General features: G+C 41.6%; 1 protein-coding gene across 1 annotated transcript in view; it reads left to right on the plus strand.

Annotated features, from left to right (window-relative positions):
- The window catches only part of LOC119727280 (sushi, von Willebrand factor type A, EGF and pentraxin domain-containing protein 1-like), a 51,155-nt gene that overhangs the window by 15,286 nt on the left and 11,485 nt on the right, over positions 1-24,384 (plus strand). Inside the window, exons 16-36 of the mRNA XM_038199134.1 lie at positions 260-395; positions 947-1,065; positions 1,782-2,012; positions 3,004-3,195; positions 4,359-4,559; positions 5,690-5,932; positions 6,078-6,275; positions 7,295-7,516; positions 8,213-8,464; positions 9,447-9,532; positions 10,055-10,211; positions 13,763-13,954; positions 16,015-16,734; positions 17,433-17,600; positions 18,340-18,501; positions 19,572-19,733; positions 20,134-20,343; positions 20,639-21,331; positions 21,947-22,177; positions 22,958-23,826; positions 24,162-24,309. Of these exons, the coding sequence (XP_038055062.1) occupies positions 260-395; positions 947-1,065; positions 1,782-2,012; positions 3,004-3,195; positions 4,359-4,559; positions 5,690-5,932; positions 6,078-6,275; positions 7,295-7,516; positions 8,213-8,464; positions 9,447-9,532; positions 10,055-10,211; positions 13,763-13,954; positions 16,015-16,734; positions 17,433-17,600; positions 18,340-18,501; positions 19,572-19,733; positions 20,134-20,343; positions 20,639-21,331; positions 21,947-22,177; positions 22,958-23,826; positions 24,162-24,309 (5,592 nt within the window). The remainder of the gene's footprint in view (positions 1-259; positions 396-946; positions 1,066-1,781; positions 2,013-3,003; positions 3,196-4,358; positions 4,560-5,689; positions 5,933-6,077; positions 6,276-7,294; positions 7,517-8,212; positions 8,465-9,446; positions 9,533-10,054; positions 10,212-13,762; positions 13,955-16,014; positions 16,735-17,432; positions 17,601-18,339; positions 18,502-19,571; positions 19,734-20,133; positions 20,344-20,638; positions 21,332-21,946; positions 22,178-22,957; positions 23,827-24,161; positions 24,310-24,384) is intronic.

Here is a 24,384-nt window from a genome sequence, read left to right on the forward strand (position 1 = left end):
AACCCTGAGCGTGGTGCTCGCGAATCGTGTGATCCCTAGAGATTAGACATCGACAAACAAAACACTTGATCGCACATTGCATTTTGACTGTTAAAGGCTGATGGAAAGAGTCCATGTATGTAACATCATTTACAGTACTCAAGTTCGTTGTCATGTGTGCTGATCACCATTGTTCACATTTATCATTTTATTACCTTATTTACCAGAAGCAACTTTTAAATTTAATTGTTTGTTTGTTTGTTTGTTTGCTTTTTGCCAGACTATCAGCCACCAGTCTTCACTGATGCCTGCCCCGTGTACGTCAATCAAATTGCACCGGCCAACATGAGACAAGCTATTGTCACTTTCCAAACACCACAGGCCACGGATAACTCTGGCGATGTCTCTGTGAGCAGGTTTGTATTAAAAAAAGCATAATGGTAAAGCCGAGATGATGGGTACTCTGCCATTTAGTTCCAGTGCAAATAGCCAAGAAAAGTTGCCTCTCGGTTACTTTTCCCAAGATCAATGGTTACTTTATGTTTTTATGCCCAGATTGGTTCCTTTGGCCGACGGTCTTGGTAAAAGTTTTACCATTTCAAAAGTGCGGACTCTGGGAAGATTTTACCAATTCAGTGTTTACCCTTGTCTCGTTTAAATCTTTGGTAGGGGAGGTTTAAATTTACATCTCCTGACATAAATTCCATTGTATGACCATTTTGGTTGCGGAATCTGCTGCTACATCAGATTTAAACCAGCCAGCTGATCCTAGCAGTAAGTGGTAAGATGTCTGCGCTAATAGGCAGGATGTTAAAGTTCGAGTCCAAACCGAAACAAATGGTGAATTTTTTTGCAAGCCCTCGGACACACTGTACTGAATATACAGTGTTTATAAAAAATATGTCGGCAAGGGGCAAAACACAATTAAAAAAAAAAATGGTACAATTCTTCATTTCTTTGTATGCAGTCAAGACCCGAGCCTCGGTTCAGGTTCTTCATTCCTTGAGGGTACAACTCGTCTGATATACACTGCTACAGATGCTGCCATGAACAGCAGACGCTGTGATGTGTACGTCACTGTACAAGGTAGGCTGACCCATGCACTTGGTCCTAACATAAACTTCAGTGCATAGGGAATGCATTGCTCATTTTGCTTGTGACAGGTTTCACTGAATTTGAAAGAGTATAGGCCAGGTTATGCTCAGCGCAAAGGTGAATGCAAAGGCAAATTCTTGACTTCATGACAGGTTTTCACACTGTAAGTTTGCAAAAGTTGAACGCATATCAACTCAGGCAAAATTTCACAGAGAATGTTTCTTGATGTCAAATTCACTCCTCGTTTGCTATTGTGTATGTATCTGAACCGCCTGTACCAAATAAGTCAACAATTGTACAGAGCTAAAAGACTACAGTGAATAATATTTATACCGTGTGCACACACCGGCAGTGCGCCACCCCATTGGAAAATCATGCCGAGCATCGTTACAAATACAAGCATTGAAACCGTTAAAAAAAGACAAGGAAACAGAAAAATATGGACATTTACATACCCAGAAGAGAAAGGAATGAAGTTTTGCAAATTAAATTGTGGAATGTCATATCCATGCAGTTTTCTAAAGAAATTTCAGCATAGGGAGTGAATTTACCTAAAAGATTTAGAATTTTCAAAGATGATGAAATGGTTGTCTTCAATAGGTTGTCATGTGAGATGATGTAATGTTATCCAGCGTGTAAATTCCTCCCAGAATTCCACCTGTATCCCTTTATATTTCCATTCCTTCTTTAACCCTTGCCCTTCACAGTTCTGCGCTGTCGCCCTCTACAAGCCCCTGCCAGTGGTTCCTTGGTCCAGTGCCCCAGTAACATCTACGGAGCCAGTTGCAGCTTTGCCTGCAATGCAGGCTATGACCTGGATGGTCCTAGTACTAGGACCTGTCAGAGAGTTATCAACAGTGTACAGATGAATTGGATCAATCAGCTGAATGGCAATGACTTGCAAGTGGAGTGGTCTGGGACAAGCCCAAGATGTTTACGTGAGCAGCTCATCATACGTCATTATTGTATTATCCTGATAATGCATCCAAATGTGACCTGTCTCCCTGAAATGAGCTTTAAGTTGGAAATTGCCATTTTGCAGCACAGTGGGGCAAAGCCAACATTTGAAGGGGTGGTTGATTTTTTTTCAGGTCGAAAGTCCTATCTCCACTTTTTTTGTTTCCTTCAAGCATCAATCTTTAAAACCTTTTTTCATCCCGTTTTAGTTGTTGACTGTGCATTCACTGTCACACAATTGCAGAATTTTTAAATTCCATTTTCTCAAGAATCAGTTTTACAACCTCAAGTATTGTCTTTATGTCCGTTACCATATACTCAGTACCCCTTGTTGTATACCGTTTGAAAGGCCTAGTTTGTTCTGCAGAATGCAGATAAATAGATATCTCACTTCTTAAAAAGTCTGATTTGAAGGTCATTTTGTGATGACAGGTCGCAAATGTGTCTGATTGCATACGAGAGATTGTGGTCATTAAAGAGGAATATCTCTATCTTCAACATACCCAGAATATTGGACAGTAAATGAACATTTTGTTGTGGGCATATAATCATCACTTTGTCGAATTTCTAAATCTGATGAGAAAAATCATTTATTAGTTTGTCTTGGTTTGAAAGTGTTGTTTCAGTTTTTGTACTGTAATGATCACATATCTGCCACATGAACACACCAGCATAGACAGTTGTGACAATTCTGAGCTATCGCTTTCGAAATACATGCATTAAATCCTCAGTAGGTGTGATGCGTGCTTCAACAAGAGGGAAGAAAAACTAGTAAATCATGTTAGGAAACCTGTAACAAAACCACATGACAATCAGTGCGTGGATTTGTTAAAGAAGAAGTATATGGATAGCAGTAATTTGTTCAATCCTTTTTTAAAGGAAAAAAAAAGTTCCATACATTTGAAGAGTTGCGGTTGTTCATGTGTTACGTGTAGTAAAGGAATTTCAAAGTGAGGTTTTTTTTTTTTACAGCGGTTACTTGCCCGGCCCTGGCTGACCGGCTCCCTGCTATACGCTCAGGTTGCTTTCAGTACCCACCAGCCACTGAAGTACTGGGCACCACTTGCAGCTGGTACTGTCCTTATGGCTACGGTGGAGTTGGTTCCCAGCAGTCTATGTGTCTAGCAAATAGCACGTGGGATGTGGTCGACTTCTCCTGTGAAAGTATGTGGTTGTCTCACATGTTTGTTGCAGTAAGACAGAATTGTCATTGTGACTCTCTGTCTGCTATGCATGTAGACGGCACGGATATAACACATGCTTTGCGTCAATTTGAATTGCATAGTAAATTCTCAATTTTCACCCTCTTTCGGAGTGATTTAATCGTTTGTGATTTAATCATTTGTGATTTGATTGAAAGAGTATAAATTGATGTATGTGCCATTTGTCTGTGTTTCAAAGCATTATTAGCCACAGATGTGAGCTTTTCATTAGACGCTGCCCTTCCATCACAAGTCCTTTCATACAGCTAGTCACAAGTAACTGGATGAACAATGACAAAGGAATGCTTTTGTAACAGTTCATTTGAAAGCTACTTGACTTGAGACTGAAGGACTCATGATGGACTTGCAGGGACTTATGATGGGCTTGAAAGCAACACTTGTTTGTTGGAAACAGTTCCAATCAGTAAGCATATTCGTACGTCTACATCATGCAAAACAATGCAATGCTCGATAACAGTTATGGATAGATAAACGTTTGTGTTCATGTATCCGTTGAGATGTGAATCCCTCTACTCTCAGCAGAAAGTCATGTGCTTTAAAAGCTCAATTAGAATGACCCAGGCTTAAATTTCAAGTTGCTGTTTAATGCTTGGTTTGCAGAAAGGTTGTTTCAATTGTGGCAGAAAGGTTGTGCTATTATATTTCATTAGATCTACAAGTGTGTGCATGGAAATTATTTATTGTTTTACCAATATTTAACACGAATTCGGCATCTGAGGTTAGCGTACAAGTTGCTGTGGTTACTGATCAACGTTTTTGTTAAGTGAATAATGGTTATGTCCGCAGGAGATTATGTGCTTATAAGTATCAAGAAACTGGCCCTAGGTAATGAATATTAAAATGTCTGTTTCTATTTCCACACAGAGCGTAGTTGTCCAGCTCTAGTGCCCTCTGCTGGTATGGAGATATCTCCAGCTATTTGCCTGACTTCCCCAACCTTCAGTGACAACTGTCTGTGATATATCTGTTTCTATTTCCACACAGAGCGTAGTTGTCCAGCTCTAGTGCCCTCTGCTGGTATGGAGATATCTCCAGCTATTTGCCTGACTTCCCCAACCTTCAATGACAACTGTCTGTGATATATATGTTTCTATTTCCACACAGAGCGTAATTGTTCAGTTCTAGTGCCCTCTGCTGGTATGGAGATATCTCCAGCTATTTGCCTGACTTCCCCAACCTTCAATGACTATTGCTTCCTGCGTTGCTCACAGTCAGGCTACAGGGTGGATCCTCCGTCCTATGACTTCATCCGTTGCCTGGGTAGCGGGTATTGGTCACGTGACAGCACTGCTTTCACTTGCGTTGGTAGGATTTGACTTCGATCAAAGTCTGGATTTTTTCGATATTGTTAAATTTATTACTTTAAATCTGCTATTACAGTAGAAATATGCTGTAGCAAACATCCCTATACCATTTGGCTATGACAAATATCACCCTTCAGCTCCCAAATCTTTTGGACAATTACACAAAACATTTGTGAATTATTTAGAAAACTCATTCAAAATGACTGTTTGTCTTATCGAGAACGCCTTTGAACTACATTTGAACCCCCAAAAATAAAATTTTGTCGACAGTTCTGGTTAACTAGTTCCCACTGTGCCCCAATGAACACTATAATATGAACGATAATAGAAGGAACCAGTGTACAACACTGGAACCACAATGGCAATGAGTTTACCTATAAGGCAAAATAAAAAAAAAAAAACCATGTTTAGTGTCCTGCCTCTTTGACAAAAAGGAAGGAGGAGGCCCTTTTTTTTTTTCTTTTTTTTTTTCAAAATGGCCGCCCGACACATTTTTCAAGACAACGCGGCCGGGCTATTTTTCAAGATGGTTACCAGCTTTTTTCAAAATGGCCGCCACTTGGACTCATTGACTGTTTCCACAGCTTTATACACGGTATAAAAGTCTAAAAATACGATTTTTTTCGTCAGAGATCGTTAAAATTTATCAATTTTTGTCTTTTAAAAAAAAAAAAAAAAAAGGAGGCGGCCTCTAAAAAGGAAGCGGGCGGGGACGCTAAACATGTTTTTTTTTTTACTTCGCCTAAATATGAATTGTATATGTCAGTGTTTTGTTTAGTCCTGCATTTTAGTGGCAGCATTGTCACTTAGCCTATCATCTGCTTATGCGGATGATAGGCTATAGTCTTGTTAAGAATTGTATGGGAAAGAAAGTACACATGAGTTTTAGCTTTGCATACAATTTTACTGTTTCTTGGTGAAAGTACAAACATTCTTGTTAATGAGGGTACTAGCTAGTAGCGCCACATTCCTCAAGCATCTGTCAAATTTCAGTGTTAATAAATGATCAATATTTTAACGTTTGATTTTCATGTGTGTACTGTAAGTTAACTCATTTAAGTCCTTTGCATATGGCCAACTGAGATATTGGCTTGAAATGACGATGATATTTTTTCTTGTATTTCATTTCAGATTACGAGTATCCCCAGTTCACTTCATGCCCGTTGGATTTCATCGCATACACTCTGCAAGGTGCGTCTGATGCCACTGTGACATGGAACGTGACAGCAACAGACAACTCAGGAGAAACACCCTCCATAGCCTGCAACGTCCAACAACCAGCGACCCTGCCAGTAGGGGAACACATCATCAGGTGTACGGCTACCGACGGGGCAGGGAACCAGGGAAACTGTGACTTCGATGTTCACGTTAAAGGTGTGTCATCTCATCTTTCCAAACATAAACTTCAAGAACCGTATTATTAACTCTTAGGCAAATATATAAGCTTGGCCCCTTGTGATACTCTTATTAATTAGCAACTCGTTTAAATCTGCTTATTCCCATCTCAAATTAATTTCAGTTCGCCAGTGCAGACAGCTCAACCCGCCATTTTATGGCGACTTTGTCGCGGCATGTGATAACAGCCACGGAGCTACTTGCCAAGTCCGCTGCCAGAATGGCTACACGCTACAGGGCTCTGACACTGCTACCTGCTCCAGGAATGCCAGCACTGGGCTGATGTTCTGGGCCTGGAATGGTCCACGACCATCCTGCCGAAGTGAGTGTAGAATAAACAATATTGTATCCTGCATTTATCAACAGTCTTCCTGTTTGTCCAACATCGGTCTAAAACAAGAATGGTGCATGTTCATATCATGTCTGGGGTCCCTAGCATAAGGATTCATATGAGACTCAAATAAGCGTGCACTGCGCTGTCCAGTCAAAATCAAGCTAGTCTGTAAAACAGTAAAGTCGGCCAGCCCTGGCAAAATTTCAATAGCTTTTTTTATGCAACGCCTGAATAAATGCCCTACATCTGATTGGAGGGTTGTTGATCACTTGTCATTGAATTATTCATCCATTGCATGGTCACACTATTGGTTGTGCTACACAGCCGTTATGGCTTTGATGCTGTACATTCATAGGACCAGGCTATTTACCAATAAGATGGCGAGGATCTATTCAGGCATTGTATAAACGAATAATGAATGTTGTACATTCGTGCAGTGGAAAGAATATTTCCCTTGGTGACTGATGGAATGTTTCAGACCACTCGACTTCGCCTTGTGAAATGGAACATTCCATCTGTCACCTAATGATTTAGTCTTAACAGTGCACTCATAAACATTCAGTATTTTGTTTGATAATGTGCTGCATCTCTTTGGAACTCCTTGCCTGGTGCTTCCCTCCAATCTATGATCTGTCCTATTTCAAGAGGAATGTTGATTCTTACCTTCAGTTTTCCTGAGTACTTACTATTCTTACTATCTTGAGTGGGTTTCAACCTTGTTCGGGGCAATGTGCATAAAAAAACTGAAATACTAAAATTGACCTTTCTCGAGGACCTCAACTTCTGGATGTTTTTCTTATTTGAAAACGTGGTGCTCGTTTTCTTCTCACAAGAAACCTTTCACAAAGCATTCGTAACCCAAGTAACTTGCCATGGGAGCTTTCCACAAAACACTGTAAATCATGATTGGTGAAACTCCAGACTGCAAGAAAATATGAAATAAATCAACACATCCCTTCTCTTTGTTACCTGTAACAGTAACGAGGGCTGCCTTTTTTCTCTTGTAGTTGCCAGCTGTCCACCCTTACCTGATCAGCTGATTCCCCTGGATGGGGGTGTCACTCCATCATTCTGTCGTGGTCCCATCCATCCATATTACGGCACCGTCTGTCAATTCTACTGCCGCAATGGATTTGACTTGGTAGGCCCTGCACACCATCAGAGACTGACCTGTCTGTCGAACGGAACGTGGGACCAGAACCTGTACACACTCAACGTACAGTGTTTGGGTAAGTCTAGAAAAGACCCCATGCAGGAACAATTGATTGTGCTATAAACTCCATGCCCTCTTAATGGTTACAAAGAGAGAGTTTATAGGCAGATAACTGGAAGGGACTCTTAAACGCAGGTGCTCATGCGAAGACGCTATCTGGGTTTGTAAACACTCAGAATGAAATTAGTCGTACGTCCAGTGGGTGGGCATGGTGTGTCCCTCCCACTTCAGCTTTCATGAATGATGACGAATCGCTGGAGGCTACTCATGAGTCTTCAGTGTGGTGAGCATGCTGTGAACATGTTCGCACTGGTACCATGCGCACAATCTCATAGCTTCTTTGCACGATTGTCGCGTGGTGCATAATGACATTCAAGTGCCTGTCGCATCCCTTTCGTTGTCACCGTTGAGGGGGTGCTTGTCCAAGGAGTCAATAACAGATCAATTCTAACAACAAAGTGTACCTGCCCCTTGCAGTTTATCTGCTCCTTGAAGTGTGATCAGCCTTTACCATTGTGTACAGAATTAATTGTCTCACATACGTCAAATTCAAACAATGCGATAAACATTGTAATCTGATATAACAGCTCACATTCTCCTGTGCCAAGATGAGCTTATATTCTGCCTGCCATACATTAATAGTTAAGGAAGACAATGTGTTTTTGAAATCATTTTCAGAGAGATAATTCTCATGAACTATTTTCCATGACAGACAGAGTGCCGCCAGCCCTACATGTCTGCCCCAACTCTCTATCAGGCTCCATGTCAGGCCAAACGCTGGGCGTTGTGCTATCCTTCGATATCCCCATGGCTTATGACAATTCAGGTATCCAACCGACCGTGATTAAGACTCCACCAGACATCACCTCACCGTACAATTTCACTCGGGACACCGACGTGTCGTACATCTTCACTGATGCTGGAGGGAACAGCGTGGCTTGCAATTTCAGTGTTAACATTCAAGGTACGGGCTCACTTGTCATTTTCCATTTCAGTTCCTGAACTATTATGACGTCAAAGTACACGTGACCATCCTGGTTCACCGTGATTGGCCAACATTGCAGTAGGCAAGCGTTTGGTTAGCAACCAACTCATTCCCTGTAAACTAGACAGGAGGGTTTATTTCACATAAAAATAACCTAGTATTTTTCATCAAATGGCATAATGGTCACTACCTGTGCCGTGTAGGGTTGTCATTATCGTGCTGACCCAGCACTGGGTGTTGGCTCTGCATTTTATTCACAGTTTGAGCCATTCATCACAGCTTTGAAGGCTTGCCTACGTCATACTGTGTGGTGCGCAATAAGATGATCTTTGCCTACCACAATGGCGACGCTGAATTTCCAGTATCTGGATGTAGGCCGGGTCATGAGAGAGCCCTATTAAGGCATCATCAGTAGCACAAATATGACAGTGCACAATGTCATGGAGCATCTTAGCACAAAAAAATTGATGATTCAGCAAATTTTCACAGAAGGCATAAATAAAAATAGTGATCTGCACATACTGAATTGATAGTGTATGTACACAGGGTGCAAGTCAATTGGAAGCATTCCAGTGGCTTTCAATTCAGTAAGGTTTCTTGAGGGGGGGGGTTTAAATGTGATTAAGAGCTCAGGGATGAAGTCGAGTCCATCACTTGTCATAGGTAACAGTGGATGAACTATAACTAAGGAATGTTTTTGCCAGAGCTCATGTGAATAGCTTGTGAGTTGAATTATGACTGGAGGACTTGTGCTGGACTTGCAGGGACTTGTGATGGACTCGACTACATCCCTAATTCAGTTGCACATAACGAGCCTGTAATTTGAAGACTTAATTACCTTCAAGCGTTGTTCTTACCAGAAAGTTTCGACTGACTTGTTCAATTACAGTGATTGGAAAGCTCTCTACTTCTCTAGTGATGGTAGATTTCCAATAATCCTGTTTTTTCCTCCGTTCTATAGACAATCTGTCCCCTGTCCTTGTGTCTTGTCCTGACAGTCAGGATGTAACTACCAAAGAAAAATTAACTGCGATCTTTTGGCCAGAGGTAAGAGTTGTGTCAGAGATGTATAATGTAAAAGATATCAAATGTTGGGTTGCAAAAACATGACTGCTCCATGAGTGCATACTTCAAAATTGTTCTTTTTATTTGTGGTATTTTTTTAAGTTAAAAGTTAATTTTAAACAGTTAAACAAAGAAATTGGCTAAAGCAGGGTTGAACCTGCAACCTCCGGAATACTGTACCGTTGCTTTACCAACTGAGCTATCCTATGTTGGTGGTTCCCCAGTTTTGTCAAAGGCTTCTGACTAGTGGCTTTGAACAAAGACATTGAGAAACTGAGGAACTGCCAACATAGGGCTGGATAGCTCAGTTGGTAGAGGTACGGTACAGTAATTTAGAGATTGCAGGTTCAAACCTCGCTCCAGTCAAATTCTTTGTCCAACTTTTAAAAAGGTTTCATATACCTGGTAAAGTTTCCTTGTAGTTTATATGATTAGTAATACATTTTAATTAATTTAAAATCAAAATCTAAAGTTGCATGCTTATGTTTTGTGGTATATTGGCAGCCGGTGTTCCTTGAGCTGACTGGCGATGCATTGCAAATCAGTTGCAGTCGTCAGAATGGCTCGTCCTTGGGATGGGGCACTCACATCACCCAATGCACCGCAACTAATCTGGACAACGGCAAGACCACCATGTGCCAATTCACTGTCACCATCACACGTGAGTTCAACTTTTCTTGATATTGGACTCTGATGAATTATCTGATCCACTAAGCCCTGCTTCGTGGTGTTTTTGACCAATCACAGCCAGGATTAATGTCTTACATGCATGCACAAAAGTCTGACAGGCATAAAAGTCTTGCATACGTGCATGGGCGTAGGTTGCGTGCAGATGGTTCATGCAGTGTGGCAATGGATATCAATGAAGACGCGCACTCATGCTGTTGGCAATGTGCACAGTGGGTTGACCTCATGGGTTGATATTTTGTCAGAAATAGTAGACTTTGCCACTAGTAATAGGTTTCTCTCAATGACGGCCATCTCTGTAGGAAAACTGCAACTGCATATTTTACGCAATCAAGCACGCATTCGCAGTGTTGAAAATGCTCCAGCACACGCTTGTTGCTCGAAATGTGTTCGAAATACAATGCAGCCAATGCGCCTTATGCAATTTGACACTGAAAATGCCGATGCACATGGCTGGTCTGTAGGAAATGACGTCATTTGAGAGAGCCCTATTTTTTCCTGAGCTAAAATAACAGATCTGAGGTCATTATTCTGTGTTCCACTTTTTGGGGGTTTTAATTTCTTGACGCTCAGCCCATAGAGGGCTCAAATCTTGTGTCAGCAGAGCCAATTTCCATAATATGTCCAGTGAGCTTTTCTGTTCATTTATGTGAGCCTTACCATTTTGATTCAGAGTTTAATATTGCAGGCATTTCCTCGGATCAGCTGATTTCCTCATTTTGATTTCACAGTTATGCCGTGAAAAATTATAAAAAACTCTAAAAGTCTTTTGTTGTTACCTCCCAGTTGCATGCCTGATATTAACAAATGAAAGAACAGATGGGGGGGGGGGGGTATAGGGGTGGGGCGTGTGTACTTGTTCACACATTCAAATTGTGGACTTTGAACATTAAAGGACAATAAAGGGCGATTGTCCGAAGGTCCACAATTGACGATAGTGTACAAAATATATGGGAGGTCTTCCTAAAAAGTTAAGAGGAACAATAGGGGGTCCACGATTGAAAGTATTTACACTTTTGTGTGGGCGGGCCGTAATGCGTTATGGGGAATTTAGGACCAAGTTCTGGGGACTTTCTGCTTCGGTCCCCGGAGTGCCATGGGACAACTTGTGTGAAGTCACCACAACTACAAAACAGGTATGGGTGTCCGTGTTTATGGTGTAAATCGAGGACACACACATGCAGCATCATCGATGAATTGAGGACCAAAACCAAATCGAGGACTCCTCGGTGGGAAAATGTGTACAAAACCAATGAGAGCTGTTGCAAAAATGTTGTGGGATTAAACAAAGGAAAAGGGAAGGGGAACAAAAGAAAATCCTTGATTTACACCATAAACAAACGTGTGTGTGTGTATGTTAGGCGGGCGGGCTAAATACCCCTGGTTCATTTACCGGGAGACGGTATTGTTATTGAGGGAGTGTGGGACCCTTCAAGCCAAAGCGGGAGACGGTCCACGCATGAACGCACACGGTACAGCCGTGCATGGTGATAGTTTGTAGTGGGACTTGTACTTGGACAGGCAGACAAAAGATCAATTACAGGATAAGTGATCCTTTGTTGGATGTTTACTGCCCTTCTTAAATCCCTGGCAGATCACTTCAGTGGCCAGTTGTTTTTTATTACAAAACAAACTGTTACTATGTGGGCATTTTTCATTTCTTTCCACTTTTTCTCATTAGGGTTTGACGTAAAATTGAGCAAGTCTCTACAGGGTGAGAAGAATAACATCCGCTTTTTCTTTGCCTTTTCAAACTTGTTGATGAGAAAGAATAATTAATGAATGATTTGGTTTACTGGTCTTTTGTCGTTCTTTCATTTTTGTTTCGTCTTTTTTTTTGTTTTTTTCCCCATTCATTCGGCTGCTTGAGAGTTGAGAGTAAGGAGTCAAAGTTAATTATAGGGTTAAGTTGAAAATAATATTAGGGGAAAGGAAGTTTTCTTTTTATTTAATTCTTCATTTCATTAGCACAGGAATATCTCTTTTGTGAACATGTGTGGCTATGAAAAAAAACGTTTTATTTTTTTTAGTTTTAAGTTTGAGTTTCTACCTCAGATCTCAACAATTAGTGTTAACATTTTTTATACATGGGCATACCATGAAACATTTTAGTTCACTAGTATTTCATTTTGAAGTTAATTTTATCTTGTTTCTACTGCAGGTTATAATAAAATGTTTTCCATATAAACGTACTGTTTCTGTAGGTGCTCATTCACGTGTTTCTTAAGAACACGAACTTCGTCATTTGGATCCTTTCATTGGTTTCACCCTTTCATTTTTTTTCCTTTCGTTTTCATTCCCTCCCTTTTCGTACGTTCCCTTTAGCTAAGGTGTATATCAAAATTCATGTGAAGCTACCAAAAAAAACCACAAACAAACAAACAAGTACTGTAATTTATTGTTAGCGAGTGAAGAACTTTTTTTGCATCGTGGCTTTCTTGGTTTTCGACTTGCAGTCCTTCCAAAAACGCCTGAGGGTAAAGCAGCAGAGCATTGTGTCAGTGGGCCGTCGTATTGATGACGACACTAATTACACGTGAAGGGCTTTTTTTATGGAGCTAGCGAGAACCAATAGCTCTGTAGAAAAAGTGTTCACCATGAAGTGTGGTATCATTGATACAAAATTTCCATTCCATAGAACCTGAATAAAAGGCCTACATGCTATCAATGCTGTAGTAGTCACCAATTACAGTGAACAATAGCTCTGTGCAGAGGATTAGTGAGGCCCCCTTGTCTTTGCGGTCAGTTAGTGCAAGCGCCCCACTGCTGGATATAAAACCACAGGATTTATTGTTATTAAAATGGTGATTTGTATCGGGAGCCGGCAGTGCCAACCGTCGGACGGTTTGTAGAAACAGGTCACCCGCTTTCTATGCAAGCGGGAGCCGATTAAAGAGGGGCTCAATTGAAAGCAGCTCCCGGTAAATGAACTTGGGGTATTTAGCCTGTCCGCCTTAGCAGCGACATGTAGTGGGGAAGTTTTTTTTATTATTAGGGACATTGTTTTATTTTTACTGCGAGGGACTTGGTACTGTCCCCATAGCTTTTCTGGTCCCCACAATAACTATGAGCAAGTGTGTGAGATTTATTCTTTAAACCATATATCATGTTAGCGTTTTTGAAAAGCCTTAATCTTCTTTTAGTGCAATCTGGTCTAACCAACAAAAACAAAGATAGTAATGTTGTTTGTTAATAACTGCTATATCCTTTCAGAGACGTACAGAGACGTATCTTCTAAATTCACGAAAATAGCTAGATTTCTCTGTCTTTGTTGTTCAAATAGACAGAATGGAGTGTAGTGAAATTTGTACTGAATGTGGTCAATACCCAGATCGAATGTTGGCTGAAGAGAAAAACTGGTAACCTTTCCTGTTTATGTGGGAGACAAGGAATTATCCAAAGGGACCTTTTTTTTTACTCACCCTGTATCAGAAATTTCCCAAGATGCCATGCTGCAACTGCAGCTTCTATTTTGTGAGTTCGTAACGTGCTTTGATGATTCTCCTAGCAAATTTTTTTTCACAGCCGTGGCATGTCAAAATCTGCCCGCACCTCGACATGGAGCCAAGGCATGTGACAGTTGGGCCTTCGGACGCTACTGTTCTATGCTTTGTAATGTACAATATGATGTGTCTGCTGCGGATAAGTTCTGCACTTTTCTACTGTGTGATACTAAGGGAACTTGGGTTCCATGCAGTTCTTTCCCAGACTGTAACAGTAAGTGGTTGCCTTGTTCATTCTTGTTGATTGGCTTCCTATAGACCTTATGCATTACAGATACCTCACAGGCTGTTCTTTGTTATTTTAATTGAGTTACAATAAATGCACAAAAGGTTTACTCATGCTTATCCAAGCAATACAAAACCGTTGCCCTCTGACTCCGCCTTAACGTAGAATGTTTATTTTCTGTCATCTATTGCTTGTAATTCTCAAGTTCTGCTGGTTAAGAGAACATTTCCAATGCTAAAATGTGCGATGATTTTTTGAATTTGAAAAATTATATTATTCCAAATTTATTTTTACAAAGCAGAAACAGCAAATTGTTAGGGGCAGTAGAACCAATTCATTGGTAAAAATGCACTTAGAATGATTTGTAAACAATATAGTTGTGTAATGCAGGGTTTGATTTTATAATTGAACAAAGAACTTGACTGGAGTGGGGTTTGGACCTAAAACCTCCGGATTGCCTCTCCAGTGCTCTACCATTTGAGCTATCCAGCGGTATGTTTGCAGTTCCCCATTTTGTCAATATCTTTTGTAGAGGAGGTTGGGGGCGCGGCTCGTTGGTTGGTTGGGGGTCCTGGCACGCAGGCTCTAATGATGAGTCATCATGCAGAGGGAGTGCACACCGAGACAGTTCTTTCTTCTTATTGTTCATTCACGTGACTGTCAGGGCCCGGGGGCCACCTGTAAAGATCGGGCAGGCACTCATAAGTTCCATGTTGACAATTAAAATTAAGATACACATACAAGTATACAATTCCGAAAAATAAAAGGCACACTTGGGAAATCCACAAGTTGCATTAACTCCAAAATGTTGAGACTACAAGTATGAAGCCTAAATGCAGGTATGGCGACCGTATGGAACACCCAAGCAAGAACCCACAAATGGACAGGCCAGACCTGCGCACTGACCAACTGACACTCATGCACACTATCACACATTGCAAACACTCACATCTGTCCCTGAAATGTACAACACAATTGCCAACCTACAAAAACTTCCCTAATAATACATAACATAAATCTAGTCTCATGTTAATATTTAGTTAAACTGAGTTTACGACCATCAGATACCCAATATAATCATAATACATGTAATCAGAATACAGCACTCGAAATCTAGTTCCACGACGTTACGGCACTGCCCATGCATGCATGGGCAACGCACATGGTCACACTATGTGTGCCATTGGTACAAACCCTCATGCATTTGGTCACAGTACTTCCTTAATCTTTCCGTAAAAAGCCACAAACCCGTTTATATTAATAAAAGGCTGGATAGCCCAGTTGGTAAAGAAACAGAACGGCAATAAAGAGGTCACATGTTCAAACCCTGCTCTAGACAATTTCTTTGTTCAACTTTAATATATCTGTATAATAATACGCAAGTCTCTGTTTGTTTGGATGTTTGGATGTTTGTCCTGGCTTATTCTCGGAAGCGGCAGGTCGCACGGTGCTCAAACTCGGTGGGTGGGTGAGGCTTGGTCCAACTTAGATTTTTTCAACCTTGGCTAAGTGATTGCAACCCGGGGCGCCTCTCACAGGGGGTCCTCTCTCTTACTCTCCTGACATTGCTATTGCATCTGAAAGGGGAACTCCCAAGCTACACGCCAATATGACTATAGAGGTCGCTGTTCATATGGATCTGTATGATATAGTGTGACAAAAAGAGCACCGATTTCAGGGCGGTTTCGGGTGCAATAGTGAGTAATATGCCGGGCGGTTTCGGACGCAACAGGGACTAAATACATCCAGCAACTCGATCAGAGCACCAATTTGGGGGCAGTTTTGGGCGCCACAGTGAGTAATAGGCTGGACCTAGTTTATTATAATACACCTAGTGAATTTGAAAAAATACAAAGTTTGCACAGATAACCGGCAGCCAATGATGAATTTATAGAATAGAAATGATAATTTGGCTGTCCAAGAAGGTAATTTACTTGTTGCCTTCATCTTTTCCAGTTACTTTGCACCCGAACTAGTGCAACACCCTACTCAAGAGGATTCCATACACATCACTGTATAATTAATGAAATGGTTTTTCTTCCTTGTAGGGAAGGTGTTTCCTGGCCATCAATATGTGCTATCTGATCTACACTACTTCAGTGGCGACTGTAATTCCCCTGACACACAAGCCCAGATCAAAGAGCAGTTTATCCAAATTCTCAATGGTTCTAACTGTGCTTTCATATGCACCCAATATGCTTCTGAGTGCAACGTGGACAATGTTGAAGTGACTTGCAATGTCTCCTATGGCAAACGCAAGCGCCGTGACGTCAGCATCTGGCCAGAATCGTCACTGGACTTTGGAATCGAGCTTGACCAGCTGAACGCCAGCTCTCCAGAGCTCGGTGCAGACGAGCTCACTGAGCATGCCCAGGAGTGGCTGGCCGACATGCGCACAAAAGGGAAGCTGCCACCGAATCACCGGGGTGACCGACGGCGCCGGTTGCCTACCCCGAGACGAAAACCAAACACAGACCATGAACGCAGTCGACGGTCTACAATGTCGCACACATTTACTATTTCATTCAGAATGAATTATTTGCTGCCCTCAGACCCAACCTTGTCAGATAATGAATTCGAAGATGAGAGTTGGAACGGCTACGATGCGTTGTATCAGATAGTGGACAGCGTACAAGATATGGCCGACAGTGGTAACTTGAGCATTTCAGTGCCTGGCATTCAGATTGATTCCCAACCTCAGCTTGATTACACTGAACCTGGTCCAGACTGTCCACATGGGTACCTGCCTACTCTTAGCATGACCTGTGGTATGTCAGTCTTAATTTAATGCCTCAGCTTTATTATGCCCTCACATTCCGTACCTGTTAAAACTTGTTTGATGACTAAAGTTAGAAGCTGTTTCTGAGATAGCACTATGCTCCTGCACAGGTGGTATGTGCAGACAGTCGTACCTGAAATTAAGAACAGTGAGCAACGTGTGTGTGGCACCTCCTTAATAATGTCGATGACTGGATTAGTCTATGATACATAGTGCGATAAATCTGCATTCATGTGACAGTTCAAGCTCAGCTGCATTTAATGTTACACAACGCTGCAGGTTACCATCCAAAATTGGGAGTGTTGTACAACACTTGTGACTGGTTCTCTTGCTTGGCACATATTTTTGTTAAACAGTGTTTGCTGCTTACATAACAATGCCATATTCAAATCTTTGAAAAATTCCCATTTCATAGAATAATATGTTTACATTTATTCTGTTATTGTTATATTTCTTTCTTTGAAGGAGACCATTGTATAACTATTATTTTTCCTGAACAGTCTTAAATCCATTAGCACAACTTATTACATTGTATTTACTCTCTGGTGAATTCATAAAACCATAGAATGCTGGGGTGGTTTGGGGTGGTATGAGGAGTAACATGCAGCACACTTTTTCGGGCAGTACAAGGACGAACAGGTTAAAGAGAATCTTTCATCCCCCCCCCCCCGACTTCTGTCCTTGCAGTGAGTTGCCCAGTGGGTGAATTCTTTGACAATGCCACCCTGAGCTGTGTGGATTGTCCTATTGGTCAGTATCAAGATGACGATGAGGAGCCACATTACACCTGCAAGATGTGTCCCACAGGAACCTCCACCATCCTAGCTGGCTCCGCCAATCTTACTGACTGCTTACGTGAGTACAACCAAGTACAGTTAGTTCTTCTATAAATAAGTGCTTTTCCTAAATGTCCTCAAATTGTGACTGACTGAGTACTAGAATGGGTAGGTCTTACATATTACCAAAATACCTTTTAGCCTCTTCAGAACTTCAAATTCAAGTTCAAATTCACTATAAAAGGGTATCGGCATTAGCTGGGAGTAACCTGCGATGGACTAGCCCATCCAGGGGGAGTAGAAATATTCTCAGTCGTTTTGTGCTACTGAAACTGGAGATAAACGCCGGCCTGATGGGCCACATTGGCTCGTGACAGACTTCACTACTCTGTGCACAAATACCCTTTTCATGCAAAGTGAGATTTTGTACACTACTCGGACAGCCATGTGAACGTATAACTTATGATGCCTGACCCCCGTGCTAAGGCGCTTCAAATGGGAGTATCCGCATTCAGATACACACACGCAGTGTCCGTCCCCATCCTCCCCTCCCTTCCCCTCCCCCTCTCCCCCTCTTCCTTCCCCCTTCTCCCTCCCCCAAAAAAGTCATCCATAAGCACCATCTACTGTTCTTGCACAGACTGCATTGACTATATTCCTGATCTGAAATGCAATCATCTGTTCTGACAACTATATATATGCCGGGCATTTTATTCCTTGCATTCAATTTTATATCATCTGAGTACAAAAAATTGTCAAAAGCTACATATGCATTGTAATGGATAATGCCTCATTGTGGTTTCTTCCTCCTGATTCAGGCTTCTGTCCAAGCGGTCAGTATTCCAACACCGGACTTGAGCCGTGCTTCCAATGTGAGGAAGGATCCTACCAGTCTGAGGCTGGGTCAGTCTCCTGTCAGCAATGTCCAGTTGGTCAGTCTACGGCCAGGATTGGATCCACAAGCTTGCTGGACTGTGCAGGTATGGGTTGCATGATGTATGCAAAGTCATTCATTGTATAACAAGATGCGAGCACTAAGGGGAACCTTGAGGTTTACAGGAAAGTGATTTTGATGAAATTAGCTATAAAGCGTGCAAGTTGACTTTAAAAAATCTGCGAGATTTTACGAGAATACAGTACATCCGGGCACCATGTATAATATCTACAATGTGTGTAGCGTCCTATTGTTTTGCATTTATTTTGTGTCGTGACCAGGTCATCCAATCAAGGGCAACAAATGGATATTTTGAAAGAAAAGAGAGCATTACAATTTAAAACATATTGCAAATATTGCTAATTAAAATTGTTGACTTCATCTTCCATTTAATCAATCACAAGGATAATAACTGGCTAAATTCAAGCATAGGAGTCTGTGACTAGACTAGCAAAAAGTGAGAGTGGACTACCAGGATTTATGTAGATTAGACAAGTCATCATAGGCCAATCACAAGTCAGTCACAAGTCATCGTAGGCCAATCACAAGTCAGTCATAACTCACAGGCTATTCCAATTAAACTTTACAAAAGGTGTTCCTTTATCTTTGGTCATCCCATTTCTTGTGGTCTGACTTGTGATTTTGAGTTATAGTTATGAATTGAAACATTTGAGAACTCGCATGGTTTGGTAGTTGATTTGACTAATTTGACTGTTTTAAAGGCATACAGGATGTTTTGTTTTTCGTGCATTTTGTTTGTTTCCAATAATAACACCACTCAAAATCCAAAGTGGAATGTTCAAAACCTAACATGTTGAAGTTTATGCTCATTGGATATTACAATTTGTGAGAAAACTGTGTAAACCGTGCACAAAAAACATTCATTTGACTGATCATTGAATCGCCTACGTCTCTTGATTTCTTCTAAATGACAGCCAGCCAGATATAATAATTTCAACTGTTGTTTAGTACCAGTACGATCTTAGAAATTTATTCTAAGTATGCTTTTTGATAATAGTTCAGTGCAAATGATACCGTATGCCTTTAATTAATAGTCGGTTAAATCTCCCTTTTACATAAAATATGACATGTGACGCGTTTACTTTGTTTCCACAGTCATGTGTCCTGCTGGATCGTTCTCCACTTTTGGGATCCAGCCGTGTGTCCTGTGCCAGCTTCATAGTTACCAGCCCCAGCAAGGTCAAAGTTCATGTCTCTCGTGCCCCGCCGGGCAAATAACCCAGGGCAAAGGAGCCGCAAATCTGAGCATGTGTAGCAGTAAGTGCATTCTTTTTGTGGATTGTATTGAGCTTATGACAATACTGAGGATTGAATTTGGAGGTTAATTGCAACCAATATTTGTGATTGATTGCTTCACTCAAAACAACAGAGAATAAGCTTTGAGTAAATAACAATTTAAAAAGTTACCATCGGATATGCAAATCCTCCTTTGCATTGTGGGAAGAAGTTGTCATCTGTTTTTGAACCTTCTGCAGAAAGCAAGCTTTGAAAGTTAAATGAATCCAATTTACTACACTAGAGATGTTTTGCTGTTTTGTTTTATCTTAAAACTTTTATACGGAAAAATGCATATATTAAAGATTCAAGAATTAAGAGAGTATCAGAAACTCTGGAGAGAGTCCAGTTTCAACTATTGTTCACCTTGTCTCATCCACAGTACAAACCTTCTGCACTGCTACGTCATGTACGAACGCTGGAACCTGCGTGGAGCAACTGGAGTCCTTCCGCTGTGAATGCCCAGCGGGTCTGACCGGCTCACACTGTGAGACTGATGTGATTGACTGCCAGCAAGATTCTTGCTTCAATGGAGCTACCTGTGTGGATGAACTCAATGGGTTCAACTGCACCTGCGTTGATGGATATCAAGGTAATGGGATGAGGGGCGGTTCTTAAGGAGAAAAAGGGGCGGGACACGTCTTATGTTTGTACTCTGTCACACTGTGAGACTGATGTGATTGACTGCCAGAAAGATTCTTGCTTCAATGGAGCTACCAGTGTGGATGAACTCAATGAGTTCAGCTGCACATGTGTTGATGGATATCAAGGTAATGGGATGAGGGGCGGTTCTTAGGGAAAAAGGGGGGCGGGTCACGTCTTACATTGTGACATTCCACTATGATGTTAAATACAAACTTTCGTCCTTTTTCTTTTTGTTGTTGCAGGTGATGATTGCTCTATCCTGATAGATTTCTGTGTGAATGATCCTTGTGAGAATGATGGTACATGTAGCAGTCAGACCAGTGGATTCACCTGCGCATGTGATGTTGGTTTCACTGGTGTCAGGTGTGAGAAAGACATTGATGAATGTCTGATGCATCCCTGCCAACATAATGGAACATGTGTTAATGTAGACGGAGACTATCTATGCCATTGTGTTGCCGGCTTCATAGGAGATAACTGTGAGACTAATGTAGATGAGTGTAAATCCAACCCATGTCAACGTAATGGTACATGTGTGGATGCTGATAACGGATATCACTGTCAGTGCATCACAGGTTACTCCGGTAATCATTGTGAGATTGACATAGACATGTGTGCCAACAACCCTTGCAGCAACGGTGCAACCTGCCAAGATTTAGATGATCGATATCAGTGTGCATGTCCCCACGGCTATGGTGGCAGCCACTGTGAACTGGTCTTGACTCCATGTGATTATCATCCATGTGAAAATGACGGTACCTGCACTGAGACATTGACAGAGGAGACTGGATACAAGTGTGAATGCTTGCCAGGATTTACCGGACCGGAGTGTAAGATCAATGTGAATGAGTGTGCTAGTGGACCATGCTCTAACGGTGGTACCTGCATCGATGGTGTCAACAGATATGACTGTGTCTGTACTGATGGCTTTGAAGGTCAGTATTTTTGCTGATGCACCATTTTTGTTAAATTTTGGGACTCATTTTACTAAGTCCCAAGAAACATCTGATCAGTGTTCATAGTGCTGAAAGTGAACCCTCAGGTTTGGTTCGGGTTCAGTTTGGCAATTTTTATATGAACATCGGCTCAGTTCACGTGAGGCCCTTTTTAGGACCCAGGCCCATGCCAGGATAAACCCAGCTATGCCACATTGCCATGGCTTTACAGTGTGAAAAAAAAAATTGTGTGTTTTAAATGCTCAAAGTGCAATATTTGAAATGAGAGTTGAGCTTCGTACCTGAAATTGCCCATTTGATCTTAACAAAAACGCATCTCAACAACATTTTCACGTCAAAATGGTATCGTCTTATTCCTTTCATATAGTGCAAGTTTTGATATTTTGATTGTACAAATAAAAACATGCCTTGTGTTTACGAACATCCAAACTGAACAGTTCAGGTTGATTCCGTTCAGTTCGGTTCAATTCGGAAGTGCTACGTTCGCCAAAGTTTAGTTCGGTTTGGCGATTCGGCTACAGCACTAATTGTCCCCTAAGCCAACTACCATCCAGTGAATAATTTACTATTGTTCTCCCTCCCTGGGGTTTTCAGGACCGCGCTGTGAGGGGCGCACAGACCTCTGCAACCCCAACCCTTGTCAACACAACGCATCATGTGAGGATGAAGGAGAGGATTATTACTGCACCTGCCCTGCCGGTCTGTCAGGCAGAGATTGTGAGATCCAGGTGGATGCCTGCCATGACGGAGAGACGTGCTTGAATGGTGGAGCCTGTGCACTGCCCTCTATGGATCAACTCTGTCTATGTCCTGCTGGATTTGCGGGTAAGGTGCCATGGCCTTACGATCTGTCCAGATCTGTCACTGGGGACAATTCCAGTTGAAACCAGTTCAACTGGTTAAACTAGTTTCAACTGGTACTAGTTGAACTGGAAATAAGTGACTGGTTTTGAACATGTGTAACTGGTTTGAACCAGTTCAAAAACTAGTTGAAACCAGTTCGACTGGTTCAACTGGTACAGTTTGAACTAAAAATCGGTGACTGGTTTTGAAATGGTATAAAGATCACTCTGCCCCGCTATTCGTCAACTTCAAAACCTTATCTGTATATGATCTCTATAAATAGCATCTTTCTGCTTGAATGACTATTTTGTGATAGTTTGATCAGGGATAGTATCTTCCCTTTAATGTAATAATATCTATTATTTATTATTAATATCTACTTTGGTTAATCATGAATTTTATAACTATGTATTCTTTGTGAGGGGGGCAGACCCAATACAAGCTTTGACCTCCCCATACTATTATAACAAGGTCCGTGAAACTTTTTTCCCTTGTATTTTAATTATCGTATAGAATGGAAATAAACCTGAAATCTGAAACCTGAAACCGAACTAGTTCAGCCTGTACTTTTGCAGTGTGTTTCTCCTTGGTTAGAGACAAATGATATTGTCCACTTTTTCCATATTTTGACGGAGATACTCAGATAGATTGTGACCATCTTGTTTTTGGTTTACTCTTTGTTTTAGTGAAGCTAAAGGAATTGTAAATAGACCTCATTAATCAATAAAATGAATTTCTTTGCATAATATAATTTACCCACAGGAGAGCATTGTGAGATGAACATCAATGACTGTGCCAACTCTCCATGTGCAAATGAAGCCCCCTGCGAAGATGGTAACCAGACTTTCACCTGTCACTGCTTGGAAGGTTTCACTGGTACTCTGTGTGAGATCGATATTGATGAATGCACATCCAATCCCTGCCATAATGGAGGGGCATGCGTCGATCAGATCAGTGGGTACCGGTGTGACTGTACCGATGGTTTCAATGGAACTGACTGTGAAAACAACAAGAATGATTGCGTGGCCGGGGCTTGTGGCAACGGTCGATGTGTGGATGGCATCAACTCATTCAAATGTGTGTGTAACATCGGTTTCACTGGCCGTAGGTGTGATATTGATATCAATGAATGCCAATCTTATCCATGCGCTAACAGCGGCACGTGTCGTGACATGGTGAATGGTTTCATCTGTGATTGCGTAGATGGATGGATCGGTGAGCAGTGTGAGATTAATGAAGACGATTGCGCCAATACCCCATGCCTGAACTCTGGTCATTGCATCGATGGCCTACAGTCCTACACCTGTCAATGCTTACCAGGCTTCACGGGTCAGAACTGTGAGACCAACATCAATGAATGTCTGAGTAATCCTTGTCACAACCAAGCAACCTGCATCGATGGAATCAACATGTTCACCTGCGATTGCAAGAAGGGAAAGAAAGGTACACTGTGCCAAATTGACTTGGGTAACTGCCAGCCAAATCCTTGCAAGCACGGTGGGTCTTGTACCCCAACTACTACTGGGTTTGTGTGTCAGTGTCAGGCTGGGTTTGAAGGAGCAGAGTGCCAGACTAATATTGATGACTGCGCCAACCATCAGTGTCTGAATGGAGCAAGCTGTATTGATCAGGTGAGAGTTTCATCCGGTTTAATCATTCCAACTTGCATTACTCACTCAGCTTAATTGACACTCCTATGTTGTATCTGGCTGCTACACTTCCCCACAATTCAGATGCAAATTTCAAATCAGTGTCATTACAGCTGACAAAAGAATGTATTGTATTGCACACATTAACTCTCAAAACCTCTCTCAAAAATCCCACCAGAGCCTCAGTTATTCTATTAATTTCCTCCAAAATTTCTAAACCACAAACTTCTTTCTCCTCATAGTAACTCATAATCTTCCCTAAAAGAGCTTGAATATTTCACAGCACTGACATGTTTTCCATCGATGTTTGTATGCAGGCGGACCGTTATTCCTGTCGCTGTACTCCAGGCTACACAGGACAGTTTTGTCAGACAGTTTTAGACATCTGCTCAGCTGAGCCGTGTCTGAACAACGCAGTCTGTGTGCCGAGTGCAAACAGCACAAGCCACTGCATATGCCAAGCAGGTAAAAACCAATCTACAATTGGTGTAGATGACTTGCTACTAGCAAAATGAGAATGAAAAAAATGCCTTGGTTAGT

Source organism: Patiria miniata, unplaced genomic scaffold, assembly GCF_015706575.1.
Source record: "Patiria miniata isolate m_02_andy unplaced genomic scaffold, ASM1570657v1 HiC_scaffold_20, whole genome shotgun sequence".
In the NCBI taxonomy this organism is placed as follows: domain Eukaryota; kingdom Metazoa; phylum Echinodermata; class Asteroidea; order Valvatida; family Asterinidae; genus Patiria; species Patiria miniata.